The following is an 18767-nucleotide window of genomic DNA, read 5'->3' as shown; positions in this document are numbered from 1 at the left end:
GTGTCCGCAGGTGCCATGTCTAACACGACACACGGGGGGATCAGCTTCTACATTATCCTGGTGGGGGTCTTAGCTTTAGTTATGGTCTGTGGCTGTGGGGCCTGCGCCTTCATCCTTTCACACCTCCATCGAAAGCGGAAAAAGCAGCAGGCTGTCCCACAGGAAGAAGGCATCAACAACCAGAGGGAGTTCGTCAACCTCATCAGAAACGTGGACCGTCCCGTGCCCCTCCTGCCCCCAGCTGCCCCGCTCGCCCACCCTCCAGCCCCGACCCCCGTCTCACGTTGCTACGAGGAGATTGAACTGACCCTGCCGCCCTCCCCAGCACCCTCACACCCCTCTCCAGCACTAAAGCCGGCCCACGCCCCCAAACTGGACATTTCCAACCGGGAGAGGGAGAAGTTGAACCGCTTCCACTACACAGACAACCAAGAACTGGAGGCCTGACCTTTGAACTTTTGGCGCCTCTTTAAATTTCCTTTAAATTTTATTTTGCGGTCTTCGCACTCTTTCACTCACAGGGACCTGTTCCCAGTTTCTTGCACTGTGTCACTGTTACAGTCATGAAAATGGGCCCATGACCTTTATGTGCTCAGATAGCTATCAGCAGACACCTGAGGGGAAGGGTAGGAGAAGGTCAAGTTTAATGTTGTGTCGTTTTTGACCTTAGTTTGAAAACGTTGAGGGGGGGGGGGTGGGGGGGTTTTGTTATTTTTAAAAAAAAATAAATGGAGACTCGAGTGCCTGAGACACTGTCAAGAGGAGAAAGAAGGATCAACCTGCATAGGAGCCTCTCGACCTGTTTCCTGGTCGACGATGCCATCTGATCGGTGTCCAGACCTCCATTTCTGTTTCAGACTGAACTCTAACAGACAGACAGAGAGATTAATGAATGGATGCTTATTTAACACTCGGTGTGTTTCTGTGTCTGGTTGTATGTAAGTGTGTGTGTGTGTGTGTGTGTGTGTGTGTGTGCGCGAGTGAAATAGAGAATGTATATTATGAGTGTATGTGAGAAAAAAGGAGGGACAGAGTCGGTTTACTTTAGGAAAAGAAAACAAAGTTTAAATACTTGTCAAAGAGAGTGCGTACTCCTGCTCCAAAGGCTTTAAAGCCTTTTCAAAAACTGTTTTAAACCTATACACTGTTGCCTGTATTGTCTCTGTAATACTACAGTTTGTCAAAGATGTATGATTTTTTCATACCTGCGTGTAAAATAGCTTTTTTGTACATGGATATATTGTACATATTGATGCCCTTTTTGTACTGTGGTTTGGTCTGAAAGTATCACTGTATTACTTTGCTCTGTTTGTCCCATTTCGCTTTCCATTTGAAGCAACCAGCACATGTGGATTGTAATAAAAGTGCATTTACCAACTCTATTTTATTTTTTATTGCCTGTAATCGTTAATCACCAGCGGTTTGAGACCACAGGTCTTACAGTCGGCGCTAGAGGGAGGTGTCAGCGCTGCCACGCACGTTATTAATTATGGCCTTTACATGAGAGAGTAAAGAGCTTCTCACCCGTTTTATATGTGCACAACAGCCTTTGGGGTGCTGTGACAAGCTTTTTTATTGATATCATATGTCATGAGGAAGCAACAAGGAATATGTAATCTTTTAAAGTTCTCATTTTTTATATTTATTAGGGCTTTTCTCAGTGTCACAGTCCAATGTGACCAGACCAATCCCTCTTTAAAAACAATGTATACAACCTATTAAGACATAACATAACATAATAATAATATCTTTAGTGTATAATTACCTAAAATCTGAATAATTGTGTTCCTCTTCCATGTTGAACTGCCATGTTTCTACAGTAGCCCAGAGCAAACAAACCAAACTCTGGCTCTAGATTGGGCCTTTTGTGTTTTTCACGAGATTCATGGCCACTGTAGTTTCCTCGCTTGAAAGGCTGAGCTGTATTCAAATGGTTGCAATCTGCACCTTCACCAGTAGATGCCACTAAATCCCAAACTCTCCTATAATCTTTGTGTTGGGCTCTTTTCCGATGCTTTGACAAGTTGTCTCGATCATACTGTTGTCGGAGGCCCGAGGAAGGATATTTTATGATGGAGCACATGGCTTACAGCCACTATGACTAGGTCAGTGGGTCACTATGCACAAGGTCTCTCTCTTTCTCTGTCTCTCTCTCTCTCTCTCTGTCTCTCGCTCTCTCTCTCTGTTTCTCTTTCTCTGACACACTTTTGTGAACAATGAAGCTGACAGTGCCAGGAAAATACAGTGTGGTTGTGAGAAACGTGTCTGTTGTTGGAAAGTTGGTAAAGCTTATAGAAAGTTTGGAGAGCAGTCGGCATTTGAGGAAAATCGCTGCCAGTCAAAACTTGTTTTAATACCTTCCTGTAACTCTTTAGCAGACTGTAAATTCATTTTAATTATTAACTTAGAGTTTCTAATACTTCAGGTATAACAAAAACCTAGAGAGCTGACATATGAAACACAACATTCATCTGTGAAAGTGTGTGAAAGGAAGGGGTCTGTGTGTCGGGGCAAAGTAAAGTGACTGCAGGGGTCAGGTAATGTGGCAAATGGATGTGACAAATGTGACCTTTGGCCTGTGTTAACAGCGGCAGACTGGAAATGACCACAGGCTTCCTGTCACCACCCTGGTCAGAAGGAAATGTAGGAAATAGAGTTTACACACACACACACACACACACACACACACACACACACACACACACACACACACAGTACTGAATGTATAGGACCCTCTCTACACCTGCTGTGCTGCCCCAGGACGTCAGACGCCAGCCTGCAAATTAGAAAGTTTTCATCCTCTCCAATCACCTAGTAAACATGTTTTATATTGATACCTGTTTACCTGTTATCAGGTCCCGGGTGTTGGCGATGCATACCTGCCAGTTCATTCCCTTCAGCTTTGACGCCATGACCTGAGGTCAAGGTTGGACTCACAGAGGCTACTTGTTCAGTTCCTCTTTGAAACAGACAGAAGCTTGAAAACAAACTCTCTGGTCTCTGTCCCTGACTCTCCTGACAGCCACTGGGTTGTACTAGAAACAATCTGTGGTTTAAGCAATGATTCATTTATCACTGTAATTTTATAAGGAGCACAGTCTAGACATGCACTATATTAAAAGTGCCCTGAGATATCTTCTGTTCTGATTTGGCACTATACAAATAAAACTGAAGTGGGGATCAAATTTCCCATTGCACATAAAATAGACCTTTCTAATGACACCCTGTTTGTAGGATCATTTATGTTAATTCATCTGATATTATTCTTCATAAAACACAGTTTTGAGATAGTTTTTTCATTCAAGTTTACTTCGTTTCACCATAATGTCAAAAGTAAGGTGGAAGGTTGTGACCATCTCCTGCTGTCTTACAGGGACATCTTGTGGCCACAACAGGTAAACAAACGTTAAAACTACTAACTGTTATTAATATTACCATCAAATATAATATAATCATCCAGATCCATGTATAATATGTACACATGAACTTATTAGATGTACAAATCTCAACAAAGTAAGAAGATAAAACTTAACTAAACCAAATCCTTGTGATAAAAACCATCAAACACCATCAGAAATCAGGGTTCACATAAGCCTAAATGCTGTAAACTGTGAACTTACTGCTGGAAATCTAAATTAAACTGCCTATAAAAACAAAAATAAATTGTATTAGCAGCTTTAATAAGTTATGAAGTTCACGCCTGACCTTGGAAAAAGTAGTCTGAAAAACAATTACAACTCAAGATCTATTTTATAGCTTTTCTTCCAGCTTTCATTTCATCAGCACAATTTTATTACAGTTTATCCACATTTTTAACAAACTCTACGTCACTCAAGTGGATCCTTAGTTGGAAATGTTTTGTCAAACTATTTCTAACATCAAGAATAACTTTTACATTGTTTTGTCAAGCTTTTATTGGCTTCAGTGCCGTTTTTTAAAGAACGCTGGCGTGAGTCAACATAACCAAAATATTAAGTAATTAAAGAGCTATTTATTATTATTATTACACAATTATTCATTGTTTAGTAACAATATTGTGTTACTAAGTGTATTTATAAAGTCACAGGCAAATGGGACACAACAGTAAAAGCCTTCACATGTTTCTATTGTATTAAACTTTATTATTCAAACTTTATTTCAGACTCAAAAGAGAGAATTTTTACATAATATTATTTAAAATATAATAATACTATCTTATCTTTTCTGTGTATCTAATGATTATATCCTGTGTGTGAGAGGTGTTACAGCGCCCCCCTCTCCCCGCAGGCCGACCTCGGTACTGCAGCGCTCCAACGGCAGTAAAGGGAGGAAGGAGGCGTGTGACAGCTAACCCGCTAACATCGTCTTCAGCCGGCCGAAAACAAACCCAGTGTGTGTTGGTGATCCAGAAAACAGGTACACAGTCGCGTTTAACAGGACACCGAGGACGTTGTGCAGCTTTATTTCGCGTTCAGTTGGTTTTAATGAGGCTGTGATACTCTTCGTTGTTCCTGTTTTTGTACACTAGCTAGGCTAAGCTAACGTGTGCTAGCTGTGATGCTAGGCCCGGGCCGATGTGTCCGCTAACAAACTCCTGCGTAACTTTGAAGACAGCGCTTTTATGCATCTTAATCGGCCTGAAATAAATAGGAGGGAGGCGCAAATGTTAGAAGATGAACTAAAATGTGTGCAGTTGATAACCGGTGCTGTGGTTTAGTGTTTGGTGGCTAGCTCGGTTAGCCCTCTAGCTGCTAATACAACGTGGAGCTACTAAACAAACAAATGATGCCTGTGATAATATGTAGTTATCTAACACTATACAGCACACAGAGGCACACACTGGGTATATAATACACCCTCAAACCAAGATAGTAAATGGAAAATGTAGAAAACTCAAAGTATAGGAGGTAATGTGCAGAAATATGTCTTTATATTTATATTTTGTTTAGTTTGAATGTCACTTTCTTCTGCCACATTAAACACTATTTGCTGCAGTCGAGCTTAAATAAGAGACCTGAGTGACTATAAGCATTAATTTATATATGAATAGGTTTATATGTTTCTTTATTGGTCACCCGTGGGACAAATTATACATTTATTGTACAGAAATTAACAAACATAACTAAAAGCTCTCAGTTTATATTAATACAATATTTACATGTCTGTGACAAAAGGGGGAAAAAGCACATGAAGTTATCTAGTTTAAAGATAATTAAACTAGACTTTATTTGTACAAGACATCAGTGGGTTAGTTTCATTTTCAAGTATTGCTCAGTGATCCACAATATTAATAAAACAAGTGAAATATTTAGTACCATAATTAATATTAATACTATAGACAGTTAAGATTGAGAGTCACTATTCAGACCGGTGAATACAGGGCAGAGCCTTCGCATTGTGCTCTCAGATTTATTGACTTCATTTGTGTTTTTGGTGTGGAAATAGTAGAGGACTTGTGTTTTAAAATACTTATAACACAGAAATGATGTGTCTTCCCTCTTTGCCTCTACAGCAGCCGTGCCCCGCCGCGCCCCCACCCCCAGCGGAGCCGTCATGTGGCAGGAGGCCCGCAAACATGAGCGCAAGCTCCGTGGCATGATGGTGGATTACAAACGCCGAGGCGAGCGCCGGCGAGAATACTACGAGAAGATCGTAAGAGACTTTGTCAGCTTGTTAAATCCGATCTTCTTGGTTCAAAGTGTTGTAAAGATGCAGTGATTATGACATATATTTATACATGCTGTGACAATATTGCATCGGCTAAACGTTAACATAAAGCCCAGAACTTGTCCGTCCTATGATAGAAACCAATAACTGTGTCCAGGCCTACATCACCACTGCGTGTTCTTCTGTCACAAAAGTTAGCTGCTGCACTTAATTAAAAGCTCTTACTATAACTTTGTGCTCCAGATCTGATCTTTCCAGATTCTGCCTCAGTTGTTTTGTCCGTTGAGGCACCAGTTTGAGGTTTAAGTAGGCTGAGATTCCTCCTGTTCGAGCCAAAGGAGTCTAATTTAGACCTGAGATGACAGATGAATACAGCGAACTGTCAGACTTGCAGCAGCATTTTAAACAATGAAGAAGAGATTTGTGAGCTCAGTTCAGCCTCACTTTAAAGTAGCAGTATGCACATAGCCTTGAATTGTGGAGTGAAAGGGCTGCACAGTATCATGTATTTCACTATTTAGTTTTTTTTTAATAATTGTGTCAGTTACAAGATGTAATTTTATTTTCTCTTGACTTCCTCTTGTTTCGTCTCAAACAGAAAAAAGATCCAGCTCAGTTTCTCCAGGTTCATGGCCGAGCCTACAAGATCCATCTGGATCCTGCTGTGGCTCTGGCTGCAGAGAGCCCCATCAACATGTGAGGAGACACACACACACACACACACACACACACACACACACACTCACACTGAACCTCACACACACCAGATTCACAGTGCTTGTGGGATCTTGCTGATCAGATTATATTTCTCTCTCTCTCCTTTTGTCAAAAGGATGCCATGGCAGGGAGATGCCAACAACATGATTGACCGGTTTGATGTGAGGGCTCACCTGGACTACATCCCAACCTACACACCTCCACTGCTCAGCACATCGTAAGTCTTAAAGTTAACAAATGTCACATTTAACCCCTTGCTGGTGTGAATATTTTATGATCTATAATTCCTTATGATTGTATGCAGTTGTGGAGTTTCACATATTATTAAATGTTGACTTTTGAGACACTAAACGAGAGCAAAAGTCATGAATACAACAAAGTACCTTAATATAAATTATGTTTTAAGAGAGATTTTGGTTTTGTTTTGATTAGTTTGTTCATTCAGTTGTTTTCATCCTGATACAATCAACACATTAAACATATATAAAAAATTCTTGGCCGAAACCGAAAACTGAAAATGAGGAAACCAAGGCCGAAAACCGAAACACCGAAAGAAATTATTACAATTACAAAAGTATGAAAATATTAATCCCACGACAGAGAATGGCTGATCAGCTAAGGCAATGAGTTCCATAATTTTTTGTGTAATGCCCTTTGCCTTGGCACCATCACTGGAAAACTTTCTACACGTTTTGCAAATCGCTATCCGTGGGTCTTTCTCAGATATCAGTCCTTCCAGAAAAACGCCGAGTTCTTTTGTGATTGTTGCGGGCAAAATGCGGGGATTATGAAATCATGCAAGCCCTGCGTATTTTGCGCAGAAATCTGCAATTTATGCGGCGAAAGTGCGGCGTATTTGAAAAAATGTGGCCCCTGCATAAATATGCCGACTTTGGCTGATTATGCATTGAATTATGCGATCGTATAATTGCGTTTTTCTGGAGGGACTGAGATATATTGAAATACGTCCACACTGCAGACATGTTGGCGCTTATCCAGACAAGCGCGTGCTGGCTGCGGTTTTTGTTTGCGTCATCACAACTTTCTGTTTCGGCCGTGTTGTTTCGGTGATAAAATTATTTCGGTGGCCGAATATTCGGTGCATCCCAAACAAATAAATAAATAAATAAAGAACTAATAGTGCATAATATAAGCTTGAGCTTGATTTTATAGTAGATGTAAAACTGAGAAAGGAACTTTTTGACGTCTTGAAGTGCATCAGATGTAATCTGTGTTGCATAATATGCAAACAATCATTTACATACTGTGAAGTTCTCATTGTTTAAATCATGGTTTTACCTGTGTTCAGTGTTTCGCAACATAATTTATTAAGTCTCCTAAAATTGTTGAATGCATTCCCTACCTCATAAATAATTTGTAAAACCTAACTTTTTAATGTTTTAACTCCTCTGTGTTGTGCTATACTTCAACTCATAGTCTTCCTACTCTACACTTGTACTGGTGCATCAGAAACACTGGTTGTTCTGGTTCTTACTGTGTGTCATTAAGTGATTTATCTTTTTAGTTTCCTCTTCTATACATCTTCAGAGTCATAACTCCACAGTGTGGTGAGATCTGAGTGTTCAGTGAGGTGGTTAAAAACAACCCTTTCTTACCTTTTTGTCTCACACAGCACCCCAGAGCAGGAGATGGAGGAGAGGAAGTGCAATTATGAGCGCTACAGAGGCCTGGTGCAGAATGACTTTGCCAACAGTGAGTATCACAAACTTCATAGCTGATGTTCTTTAAAGAAAAAGTTGAATTTCATTTGACTTTCAGAAGCTACATCAGCAGTAGGAGTAACACATTACATTAACTGTCATGCTATTCTTAATACATTACCCGCACGCAGAGTGCTGCACAGGTGTTCTCAATGTGACTATAATAGTCTGTTAACCTGCCCTCAGTGGGTATATTTTGCAGTTGTGTTTGGCTCTTAAACTCCCTGCTGTCCTTCCGCAGTCTCCGAAGAGCAGTGTTTATACCAGATCTACCTGGATGAGCTGTACGGTGGCCTGCAGAAACCAAATGAGGACGAGAAGAAAAAGTATATGTCATTTATTAAAGTGGTGGTTTCATCCTCGCTGTGCATTGAAATCCACGATTCTTTGAGTTTGTTTGCTCACCAGAGCATTTAAGTTGGGCATGTGTTTATAAATCCTTCCTCCCATTGTGCAGACTGGCTGAAAAAAAGGCGACCATTGGTTACACTTATGAAGACAGCACTGTGACAGAGCCGGACCCCCAGTCAGACAAAGATGAAGACGACTCAGAGAACAGTGAATCCGAAGAGGATGAAGGCATCCCAGATATTGGTGAGGAGACGGGTTTGCACTAATGAAATTTACACATTATCTTCCTTATTTGAAAGGAAACGGAATCATATCTGACTCAATATATGTAGAAATTATTATTAGATCAACACAACTTTTCTTTTGTTGTTTAAAAGCTTTGTTTCATGTTGTCTCTGTAAAGATGTGGAGGTTGATGTCGATGAGTTGAACCAGGAGCAGGTGTTGGACTTAAACAAAATGGCAACCCCGTATGGAATGGCTGAAGGAGACTTCGTTAGGTAAACATCTCTGGTTATATCTTCATGACTCAAAGGTCAGATGTAGAGCTAAAACAAAAATACATGGACCTAATGGCTCCCTAATGTGCTATGCTTCTCTTAAGTTCTTGTCTTACAAATATTTTAGAAAATTGAGAGGTGAGTGACCTAAAATGTCCTAAAAGATTGGTATAGTTAGAATATGAACTTCTATCATGAACAATCACACCTACACTCACAAAATCAGTCACAGAGAGAGTTGTCTGAGGCATTCTTGCTAGATTTCGACTTTCAGACCTTTTCAGTGACTTTATTTCTAAAAAGCAACTACCAAATATATATAATATAATTATTTAGACAATCAGGGAAAATGTGAGAAATTAATTCCCAACACGAGGTTTAGGGTTATAGTTTGTTTGTGCTTAAGAATACTTGAATAGTTTTTCTGCTGTTCTCCCTCCTTTTGTAGATAAACTTCAAACATATGATGTCCCCGTAGTGAATTTGTGATTATTTGGCTAAATGATAAAAATGTATTAAAAGTGAGCTTATAAGTTCCCATCACTGTATACCAATCAGAAACAGGTTTGCATTTGTGGTTTGTGAGGCTTTTATTGATCAGTCAACAGTTAGAAATAAAAAACTCAGCCAGTGACTAAAATAATAATGAACACTGTCTGTGGCTGAGCACCTAGGGTGACCTTAAATCGTTTATTCAGATATAAGTGCAGCTGTAGTTACGTAAACAAAGTTATTAAACTGTATTTATTATGTTGAATGACAATGGTTGTTCAGTCTAGGACCGTTGAAAGTACAGTTTCAGACAGTTGTGTGACACTTGTGGGTGTCAGTGAATTTATTTATGGGCTCTGGCAAGTAGTTTGCAGTCTTGCAGATGCTCGTGGATGTAGTTTCATGTTTACACTGTTTCGCTAGATTGATGAGCTGAGAAGAATAAACTTTACTTGACATTTATGCAGGAGTGAAGGAATATTTCACCCGTAATCAAGTGTATGACTATTGTGTGTGTTAAGACTTTAAACAGCTCTTTGTGTTTAAATCTTTCATAAGCAGTTACGGATAAACATTTTACACTGTTGACATAATGATTGTGTTTATAGTTGTAAGGCTGTTAACATGATACCTGTCTATTACCAGGATGTTGAGGAAAGACAAGGAGGAAGTGGAGGCCATCAAACATGCCAAGGCTCTGGAGGCGGAGAAGGCCATGTACTCTGTAAGACAACATCCACTGAGCAGTTTGTTTCCTAGCTATTGTCCTATTTGACATTTTTTAAGTGACATGTTTGATCATCTCAGGGCCGGCGTTCTCGCAGACAGAGGAGAGAGTTCAGAGAGAAGAGGCTAAAAGGAAGACAGATCAGCCCACCAAGGTACATTTTATGTTGTCCTTTTTATAGAGTTGTTTTCCTCATTACTTGTCCACTTACCTCAGAACATGTCAAACTTAAGTCTTCATCCTCCTCTATTTCAGCTACGCCAGGAGAGACAGCCCAACATACGATCCCTATAAACGGTGAGTTTGTCCTTTTTTTTTTTTGCTTCTGAATGTCCTGATTTGTTGTGTCTGTAAGTGTGTTTGAACTTTATTTTCTAATCTCGCTCTCAGGCCAGAGTCAGAGTCCAGCTCTGAGTCGCGGTCACGCTCTCGATCACCCGGTCCGGAGAAGATCACCTTCATCACCAGCTTTGGAGGCAGCGATGAGGAAGCTGCAGCAGCAGCAGCAGCAGCAACACAAACAGCCGCTCCTCACTCTGGCCACGCCCCCTCCAACTTGCAGCACCCTGCAGGTCATAGCAGGGGCTCCCGGTCGGTAACTTTCCCTCTTCCTGGCTTTTCATTGGTTGTTTTCCTCTTACAGTCAATGTGTTGTCTGTTGAAATGACCACAGCTGTTGAGGCAGAAAGAATACTGACGATGAAATACTGATTTTTGTGGTAGGTGAGGTGGATTGCAGTTTTTAGTCTGTTCCACTCTGCATGTGTGCGTAGAGAAAGTGTTTGTGATTAGATAGTTTTTAAGCATTTAAGCGCACATTTACTAGTTTATGATTGTGCATGTCAGAATATGGCAGTGCAATGAGCAGAGCAAATACATGAATTTTTAATATTTGATTATTTCTTTACACAGTAAGATTTCTTAAACAAGAAAACAGACGTATTCTGAAGATAGGCTAGGTGCTGGGCTGGTATTGTTACTAAAACGACGCATCTCTGTTTGTTCAGGAGACGAAGGTCATCTTCCAGTCGCTCCCCTTCCTCCTCCTCGCGCTCCTCCTCTCGTTCCTCTTCTCGCTCTTCTTCCCGTTCACGCCGCGCCCGACGTGGACGGGGGGGAAGGGATGGCCGGCGATCCCGGACCAGATCGCGGTCGAGGCGACGCTCCAGATCTCACTCCCGGGCCAGAGGAGGGAATGGAGGAGCTGGACCCTGGAGGAGACGTGACCGGACACGATCGCGGTCAAACGACCGAGACAGAGGGCGAGACAGGGACCGAGACAGGGACAGGGACCGGGACAGGAGACGATACTCGGCACGCAGACGAACGAGGTAAGACTCCCCGACATCTCCCAACAGCTGTTGATTTCCAACACACGCAGCAGTGACCCGAGCTTCTCTTTTTGTACTCTGTCAGGTCCCGTTCCAGCTCACGGCAGGGGGCCAGTATGAGGCGAGGAGGTCGGAGCAGTGGAGGCCACCGGCGGGGAGACAGTGTCAGCCGCAGTCCATCGCAGTCCTCCAGTCGCGCTAACCACAGTCCCTCCCCTGCTCACAGAGGAGCCCAGCCCTCGTCCACCACCATCTGTGACAAGCTAAGAAAGTGAGAACATGTGGACCCTGTAGATAAATCTCTACTGAAACACTGTCTGTGATATAAAGAAATATCTTTTAACTCCTGAAGAGAGGCAGTAGCGGGGGATGCATTGCTCCTAATTGTATAGCATGCCTGCGTGGGAAAACTGTTGCTAAACAAAGACCGTCTTCTAGGCACAGTGTTTGACAGTTTGACGACAACTGAAGAAGATTGAAGCTGCAGCTACCTTTTTTAGAGAAATTGTTTTGTTCTTTGTCATATTTACTAAAACTCCTGAGAGGAGTACAGAGTAGGGCTGTAACAGTTCTGAAACCGAGACCAAAATCGCGACACTAAAGTCCACGGTCTCGTGTCACGGATCCGAGAGACAGAACCGCGACACACGCGCTCCCTGGACTGTTGAGCTCTCGTAAAGACAGTGTAACTGCGGCGGTGGCGGCAGCCCGTGGGGTGGTAGCGGTGTACGCCTATATCGTATTTGTATTGACAGTAGGTTATTCTAGGTCATTTTCCACCTTATTTTAGTGTTTATTTACTACTTTAATCTTCTCCCTTTCTCTTCTCCCCACACTCACACACAGCACACACACCTAGCCTGGACCTCTGGTCACTCACAGCAAACACACCCGCTTGCTCCGCCTCTTTCTGTCTCTCTCTCCCTGTGTGTGTCTCTGCTGACTTTCTCCATCAACAGTACGGTTCATAAACTCACCCGTGATTCAGTTCTCAAACCGAAACTAACATTAGTTAGTGACATCTGCAGTGGTGTGTTCACTGACGCTCCGTAATGTAAGATTTCTGCCGTATCCGCTTAATGTAATATCAGATAACATCTCTCTCTCTCTCTCTGTTTCTCTGCAAAATGGGGAAACGGGGAAAAACGGCTCAAAAATTGAGGTCTGAACCAAACCGTGGATTTTGTGAATCGTTACACCCCTAGTACAGAAAAATATTTCTCTGGCTCTGCCTAGTTTTCCTAATAGCACTTTCAAGAATCCTCTTTGACTCAACGAACACAACCAATCAGAGCTGAGAAACATACCTGACTTGTTGAGTGTCATTCCAGAGTCACCGAGTACTAATGCTTTGGGACCTGGGAATGAGAGTCAACAATCGACTCAGACATTTCTATAAAAGTTACCTACTGCAGCTTTCAACCTGTGCTACAACTGGACCATCAAGTATGTTTTTAATAAATTAAGATGTCTTCTTCACCCCTAGCTAATCGTCTTTGTTTTCTTCCCCTCTCCAGGCCTGATACTCCGGGTGGTAAAGAGACGGGAGCTGCCAAAGTCAGTAAGAATTTGATCTAGCTGGGTTTCTTGCTAAAGCCTACGCCTCCCTCATCCCTGACAGGCTGACATGGTTGTCCACCAGACTGGGATGTAGAAGCCATTGTTGCCCACAGAAAATGAAATGATGTGATTTTTTTTTGTTTTTTGTTTTTTTTTTTTTGTTTTTTTCCCCCCACAAAGTGGACATGCACTGCAGTCAAAGCCCTGTGCTCTGTTTTGCAATTGTTACAGCATTCTTCACCTTCTCAGTGTTTTGCTGAGAAGAATGTGAACTTGCCTACACTGAAAAAAAAATGGCCGACTGAATTAACGCTGCCATCTCTGTATGGCTGAACATTTAGGCACCCTGTGAACTCATCATTGTGTTGATTGTGCTTTTAGTCTGGGTTGTGCATGCATGTATACATATACATGTGTATGAGAGAGTGCAGCGTCTTTATATCTGTTTGTAGTCTCAGCACTATATCATATATCAATGGCCTTTAACGACAAGATGATGACTTATTTTGCTACTGTGTCTTGTTACAACATGACTCAGTGTTGGTCATTTAATGTGACACAAGACGTTTGATTAATCTTCTATGGAAAAACAACATTGGGTGTTCTCTGGACAACTCTACCTGGGCTTGTTTTAACAAGCAGCAGAGCACACTCCTACTCTTAAATGAAATGCTTTATGTCCCACGTACTGATTTGAAGTCTTGAGACGAGAGTTAAAGGAGTAGTTGGACATTTTGGGGAAATACGCGTTTCCTGTCTTGGAGAGTCAGACGAGAAGATTTATACAACTCTCATGTCTGTACACGAAATATGAAGCTACTGAGAGCAGTTGGTAAGCTTAGTGCAGAGACTGTAAACAGCGGAAACAGGTAGCCTGGCTCTGTCTGAAGGTTACAGAATCCACCTACTAGCACCTCCTAAAGCTCACTAAATAACACTTTTATAATTTATCTGCACAGAACTGAAACTCTTTGTTTCCAGTCTTAATGGCATTTAAACTAACCAGCTCCTCCTGGTAGCCTCATGTGTAGCGTACAGATGGTGAAGGTATAAATCTTCTCATTTCATCCTGCATGAAAGTGAATAAACATATTTCACAAAATGTCAAACTATACCTTTTTAAAGACTAAATTACATGTATTTGTTTTATTCCAACATTATGGACTGTTTGCTGTCCTGAAACGGATTCTTTTCACTGCATTTCCTAGCACAGAAGGAAAGATTTGAATATCCTCAAACAGGCAAATAGAAGTGGAAGTTATTATCTGCTTCTCTGTTAAACTTGCCTGCAGTGTTGTGACCTGCAGTTTTTCTTGCCTGGCCAGGTTGAAACAGCCCAGTGATGGGTGTGTCCCTGACAAAATGCCACTGGCTCTCTCTAAACTTTCTGAACTCACCGGACCTGAACTTGCACTTGTTTCACCTTCCGACACTTTCTTCTCCTCCTCCTGCTGGCCTGCTCCTTTTTATCTCTCTGACAGTGATCGCACATATAATTATATTATGTAAAGGTTCAAATAACTGGATCCTGCTTCTAAACTCTCCTACAGCAGCGGTTTGCGTCTGTCCACACACACACACACACACACGCGTAAGATTCTCGTGTGATTGTTGACTCAACAAACATCACGTTTAATTAATCTGTGGCCTTTTTTTATCACTACCAGCTACTGTACATAAAGGTGATAGTACTGAACTTGTTTAACAGCACGGTGCCTTTTGATCTCAAACACACACACTCACACTTTTGTCAGTCCGTGAAACAATGTGCTAACACAAATGTGTCACCTGCAGCCCAAGATGACCCCACAGGAGAAGCTGAAGCTACGAATGCAGAAGGCGCTCAACAAGCAGTGTGAGTACAACTGAGCGGTGGTTTTGTGGTTAAGAAACGGCAAGAATCTGAGTTGTGAACGTGTTGAAATGTAGTCACATATGCAAATTACAAAGGGAATAAGACTTATTGTTTGTTTTTTGTCCCGTGGTGTAGCCAAGGCGGATAAAAGAGCAGCTCAGGTGAAGATCCAGCAGCAGGAACACAAACGACAGGTGTGTTTTTTTTTTTTAACAAACAGAAACAGATACTCTTGTTATCTTGCATCTCCCCTCATTACAATGTGGTTGTTTTATAGGAGCGAGAGGGAGAACTACGAGCCATGGCACGCAAAATACGCATGAAGTAAGAATCGTGTGTGTGTGTGTGTGTGTGTGTTTGTAAGTGGACTGTTGGTATTTGCATGTCGCAATTGTCTGACCCAGAGGCTCTGCGTTTAGGGAGCGTGAAAGACGTGAGAAAGAGAGGGATGAATGGGAAAGACAATACGGGCGACAGAGCCACTCTCCTTCTCCTTCCAAATATGGTAAGACTTAAAGTTCCTGATCACAAATGGCCATATGGATCTAATAAAATAATAATTTGGTTTGCATACTCAAACACAAGTAACCAAAATATTTAATCAGTCTGATTTGCTGCTGTCTGACAGTTTCATAGACTTTAAGACGCTCTGGCATGCTATTGTTTTGATCGCGTGCTCTCTGTCCTCTGTCCCTCAGGCCGAGAGCACAGCTCACACAGAAGGTATGCGAGAAGCCACAAGAGTCAGCACAGCTCCGATGAAGACGATTGAATTGTGGGGATTTGTTCACATTAATGCACAAACACTATCTCAAAGGCCTTTTTTTTTTTTTTTAATATGCAATACTTTTACTTCACTCAACTATCAAACCAGTGTGTCAAATCTTGAGAGAAAAGTTGGATCCAAGTGGGAGATTCAAGTCAGAGTAAAAAAAAATCCAGTACAGTTTCAACATTATTCATTTTTCCCAATGATAAAAAAAGTTCATTACATTCATTAGTCTGTTGTTTGAGGCTGAAGGGGAGCCCAGTGTCAATATTCGAGTGTTTAAAAAGGGAGACATCGGTGTATCGCCTCCTGGTTGAAGCAGGATTACAAGAATTGCTTCTTTTTAGATACGTACTAAATTAATTTAAATGAGTTAAATAATATTTGTCTGTGAACAAACTAGTGCAGATATAGTTCCCTCAAACCGCAGTGTCTACAGGGTCTTAAAAAGTCCACCAACATCCAATAATCTGAATTTTAGGCCTGTTTAAAATGTGTTAAATATTATTTTGACAGGATAGATTAAACGTTACTTGTATAAAGTTGCATTTTCCAGTCTCTCTTTTAAATGTGTTTTTCATTTCCTTTGTTCTGGTTTTGCCAGTATGGTCGTAAAATCTGTCTTCAATTGCGCTCGTAATGGTCTTTAAAAGTCTTTAAATTGAACCTGTTGACTACTGCAGAAACCTTGTCAAACATGTCTTTGTCTTTTCTGCGCTGCCCAACATACAGACCAATATATCAGCAAGATGCTAAAATTAACCAATATATTGATCCAAAGGTTTATCTAGAAGCTTTTAGCCTTCAGTTTAAACAAAAATAAGTTAAAGTCTTGACTATAGTCGTCCATTCTTCTTGTTGTTGTTGTTTTAAGTATGATTTAAAGGTACAATCTGTTATTCACATACAAACAAAAGAGTTGCCAAACTACCAAAATATGAACAGCAGGATTGCGAGCTGCTATTTCTCCCTAACGGACAGATCTTTAACACACAGAGTGAATGGCCGTCCACACCAAGAACAGTTAGTATAGATATAAACGTGTTTGGCGGGGTCCTCACCGCAGCTAACGTCGGCGACAGTGGTGAATGATATATGTGGGATCACTTTCAGAATGACTAACAGTATTGTGGTTTACAACTTATTAAACGCTAACGTGATATTAGGCTACAAATTGCAATAATAATTTAACCTGAGAAATCTTTAGTGTGAAGTTTGGTCTACTTTTTACTACCTTTTTTTTTTTTTTTTTTACCAACATAAGAATAAAATGTGTTTTAAAAGATTAAACTCTCTTAACGGAACAATTTAACTTCGTTGAAGAACTTTGTGAACCCTGGTTTTCTTTTTCTTTCTCTGTGCAACAAACAGCAGTAACAGGTGATCAATACAGTTTCCTAAGCCGCTGACGCAGCTGGAGCACGAAGCACAAACGCTTGAGGCCACTGTTTACTTATCATTCATCATTGTGGATGCTCACCTTGTTGTTGTTCTTGGTGTGGACGGCTCTTTCAACCACACAACTCAGTCTTAAGTTATTGATGTTTAATGAAGCCACCAAATACTTAAAAACTCAATTATGATCTTTTTAATTTGTATCTTTTTCATCTGTAAGTTAGTTGAAAGCTCTAAAATGAACTGATGAGGCCTTTAAGAGAAACACACTTGCACATTTTCTTTACGAGGTCAGATTGTGTGACTCTCACCTCGATACTGATGATTTTTTTTTTATTTCTTCCAGGAGGTCGCGGTCTCGGTCACGGAGTCCATACTACCGATACTGAGCTCTGGAAAACATGGATCCTACAGTACTCCAGTACTTTGTCACACATACTGTGCAAAAGAACTTAAATGGAAATATGAAGAGATGGACTAACTGATGGTTGATGAACCCAACTCACTAATCTCCACCTGAACACTATGTTCTGTCTACACAACGTAACATTTTGACTGTGATACTTTTAGTTTCACTAATTACAAAGCCGATTGGTTTGATCTAAACTTTTTTTAATTTCTTCTTCATCTTGTAAAGAGACTGCAGGTTTATTCAATGAGTTCCTGGTTTCTTCTGCATGCTCTTTTTGTTACCCTCCTCTGCCTGAACTCGTCCGGAGATGTTCGTTTGTGTCCTTACTACTAAGCAATATCTCACCTTTTTACCTCACACCTTCCTCGTGTCATTACGCTCTCCATCTGCCTTTTACTTTTCTCCGACGCTCACGCTGAGGAGACATTTTAAACCACTTTCATGAACTGGGTGTACAGGATATTTATACTTATACATTGGAAACTTCTTTATGAAAGCGGATACAAGTTCATGTATAAACTCAAACTCTCCACTGCTCTTTTTATACTCTGTCCTCCGTCAACTGGTTCAACAGCAGCAAATAAACTTCTTTTGGTTCTCAGTAATGTGGAATGTTAAAATGCAGAACAACAAATAAATATCTCTGAAATTATTTCTTCGTTTTCGTATTTTTTCTGTCTTGAATCACTGTGTCGCTGAAGGTGTCTGGTTTTGCATTTTGGGCTGCATACCTGCCCGTCTGCTCACCCACTCCCACACCAGAGATCACATCACCCAAAACCTCCACTGACTCCTCATTCAACAAAGAATACAGTTCATGTTTCTCCTCCACAACCTCACCCACCTCCTACCAGCAACCACAGGTCCACTACCTCCTCATCCCTCTCACCTGGTCCAAGCACTGGGACATGGGGGGGGGGGGGCACCTCCCTCTGGATCAGTCTCCCCCAACACCTCAGACATCCTCTCTCATTCCCATCTATTTAAATCTACTTTTAATACTGTAATCTTTTATTGCTCCACTTGTTTTTTTTTATACTGTGTTTAGTGTTTATAGTTGTTTTTTACTTTTACTTTTTGGCTTTTTGTTGCCATTTAAAGTGCATTTGAGTACATTTTAAAGCGCTAGGCTATATAAAATAAATGTATTATTATTAGTATTACTTTAAATATATTTTTTTTTATCAATTATTGGTCACAAAAACGTAATGAAGACATTATTGTGATGTAATGTCTTTGAGAGGTTGCAGGATGTTATATCTGCCAGGAGGTGGCGACAAATCTCAAATTT

The 18767-nt window shown here is 41.0% G+C and overlaps 2 protein-coding genes across 5 annotated transcripts in view; both read left to right on the top strand.

The window, feature by feature from the left end:
- Positions 1-614, top strand: part of LOC127362872 (protein jagged-1b) — a 45226-nt gene extending 44612 nt beyond the window's left edge. For both annotated transcript variants that reach the window (XM_051399121.1, XM_051399120.1), the window contains one exon: positions 11-614. In XM_051399121.1, coding sequence (XP_051255081.1) covers positions 11-447 — 437 coding nt within the window. In that variant the 3' untranslated portion in view covers positions 448-614. The remainder of the gene's footprint in view (positions 1-10) is intronic.
- Positions 615-4272: 3658 nt separating this feature from the next.
- clasrp (CLK4-associating serine/arginine rich protein) lies at positions 4273-18128 on the top strand. Of its 3 annotated transcripts, none has more exons than XM_051397250.1 (21): positions 4273-4395; positions 5492-5631; positions 6245-6342; positions 6479-6580; positions 7997-8076; positions 8326-8410; positions 8542-8678; positions 8839-8935; positions 10073-10151; positions 10235-10308; positions 10410-10451; positions 10545-10745; positions 11162-11485; positions 11571-11756; positions 13003-13042; positions 14840-14900; positions 15036-15094; positions 15178-15224; positions 15320-15405; positions 15599-15623; positions 17411-18128. In XM_051397250.1, exons 2-21 carry the CDS (start codon positions 5533-5535, stop codon positions 17451-17453), a joined length of 1965 nt encoding a protein of 654 aa, XP_051253210.1. In that variant the 5' UTR covers positions 4273-4395; positions 5492-5532; the 3' UTR covers positions 17454-18128. The 3 variants fall into 3 exon arrangements, 2 of the variants coding, with proteins under 2 accessions (XP_051253210.1, XP_051253209.1); XM_051397249.1 differs by having other exon boundaries at positions 15599-15675; XR_007884373.1 differs by lacking the exons at positions 15599-15623; positions 17411-18128 and having other exon boundaries at positions 13003-13046.
- The last annotated feature ends 639 nt before the right edge of the window (positions 18129-18767 follow it).

The sequence above is a fragment of the Dicentrarchus labrax genome, unplaced genomic scaffold (assembly GCF_905237075.1).
Source record: "Dicentrarchus labrax unplaced genomic scaffold, dlabrax2021, whole genome shotgun sequence".
Lineage (NCBI taxonomy): Eukaryota > Metazoa > Chordata > Actinopteri > Moronidae > Dicentrarchus > Dicentrarchus labrax.
This window is presented reverse-complemented; position numbering and strand designations above follow the sequence as displayed.

What these genes read in the sequence shown, in the direction of transcription:
- clasrp (XM_051397249.1), top strand. Translation starts at nt 5,533, where the DNA reads ATGTGGCAGGAGGCCCGCAAACATGAGCGCAAGCTCCGTGGCATGATG. An exon ending in AGACAGATCAGCCCACCAAG is followed by an intron (nt 10,309 to 10,409) that starts GTACATTTTATG and finishes CCTCTATTTCAG; the next exon opens with CTACGCCAGGAGAGACAGCC. An exon ending in TCGGCACGCAGACGAACGAG is followed by an intron (nt 11,486 to 11,570) that starts GTAAGACTCCCC and finishes GTACTCTGTCAG; the next exon opens with GTCCCGTTCCAGCTCACGGC.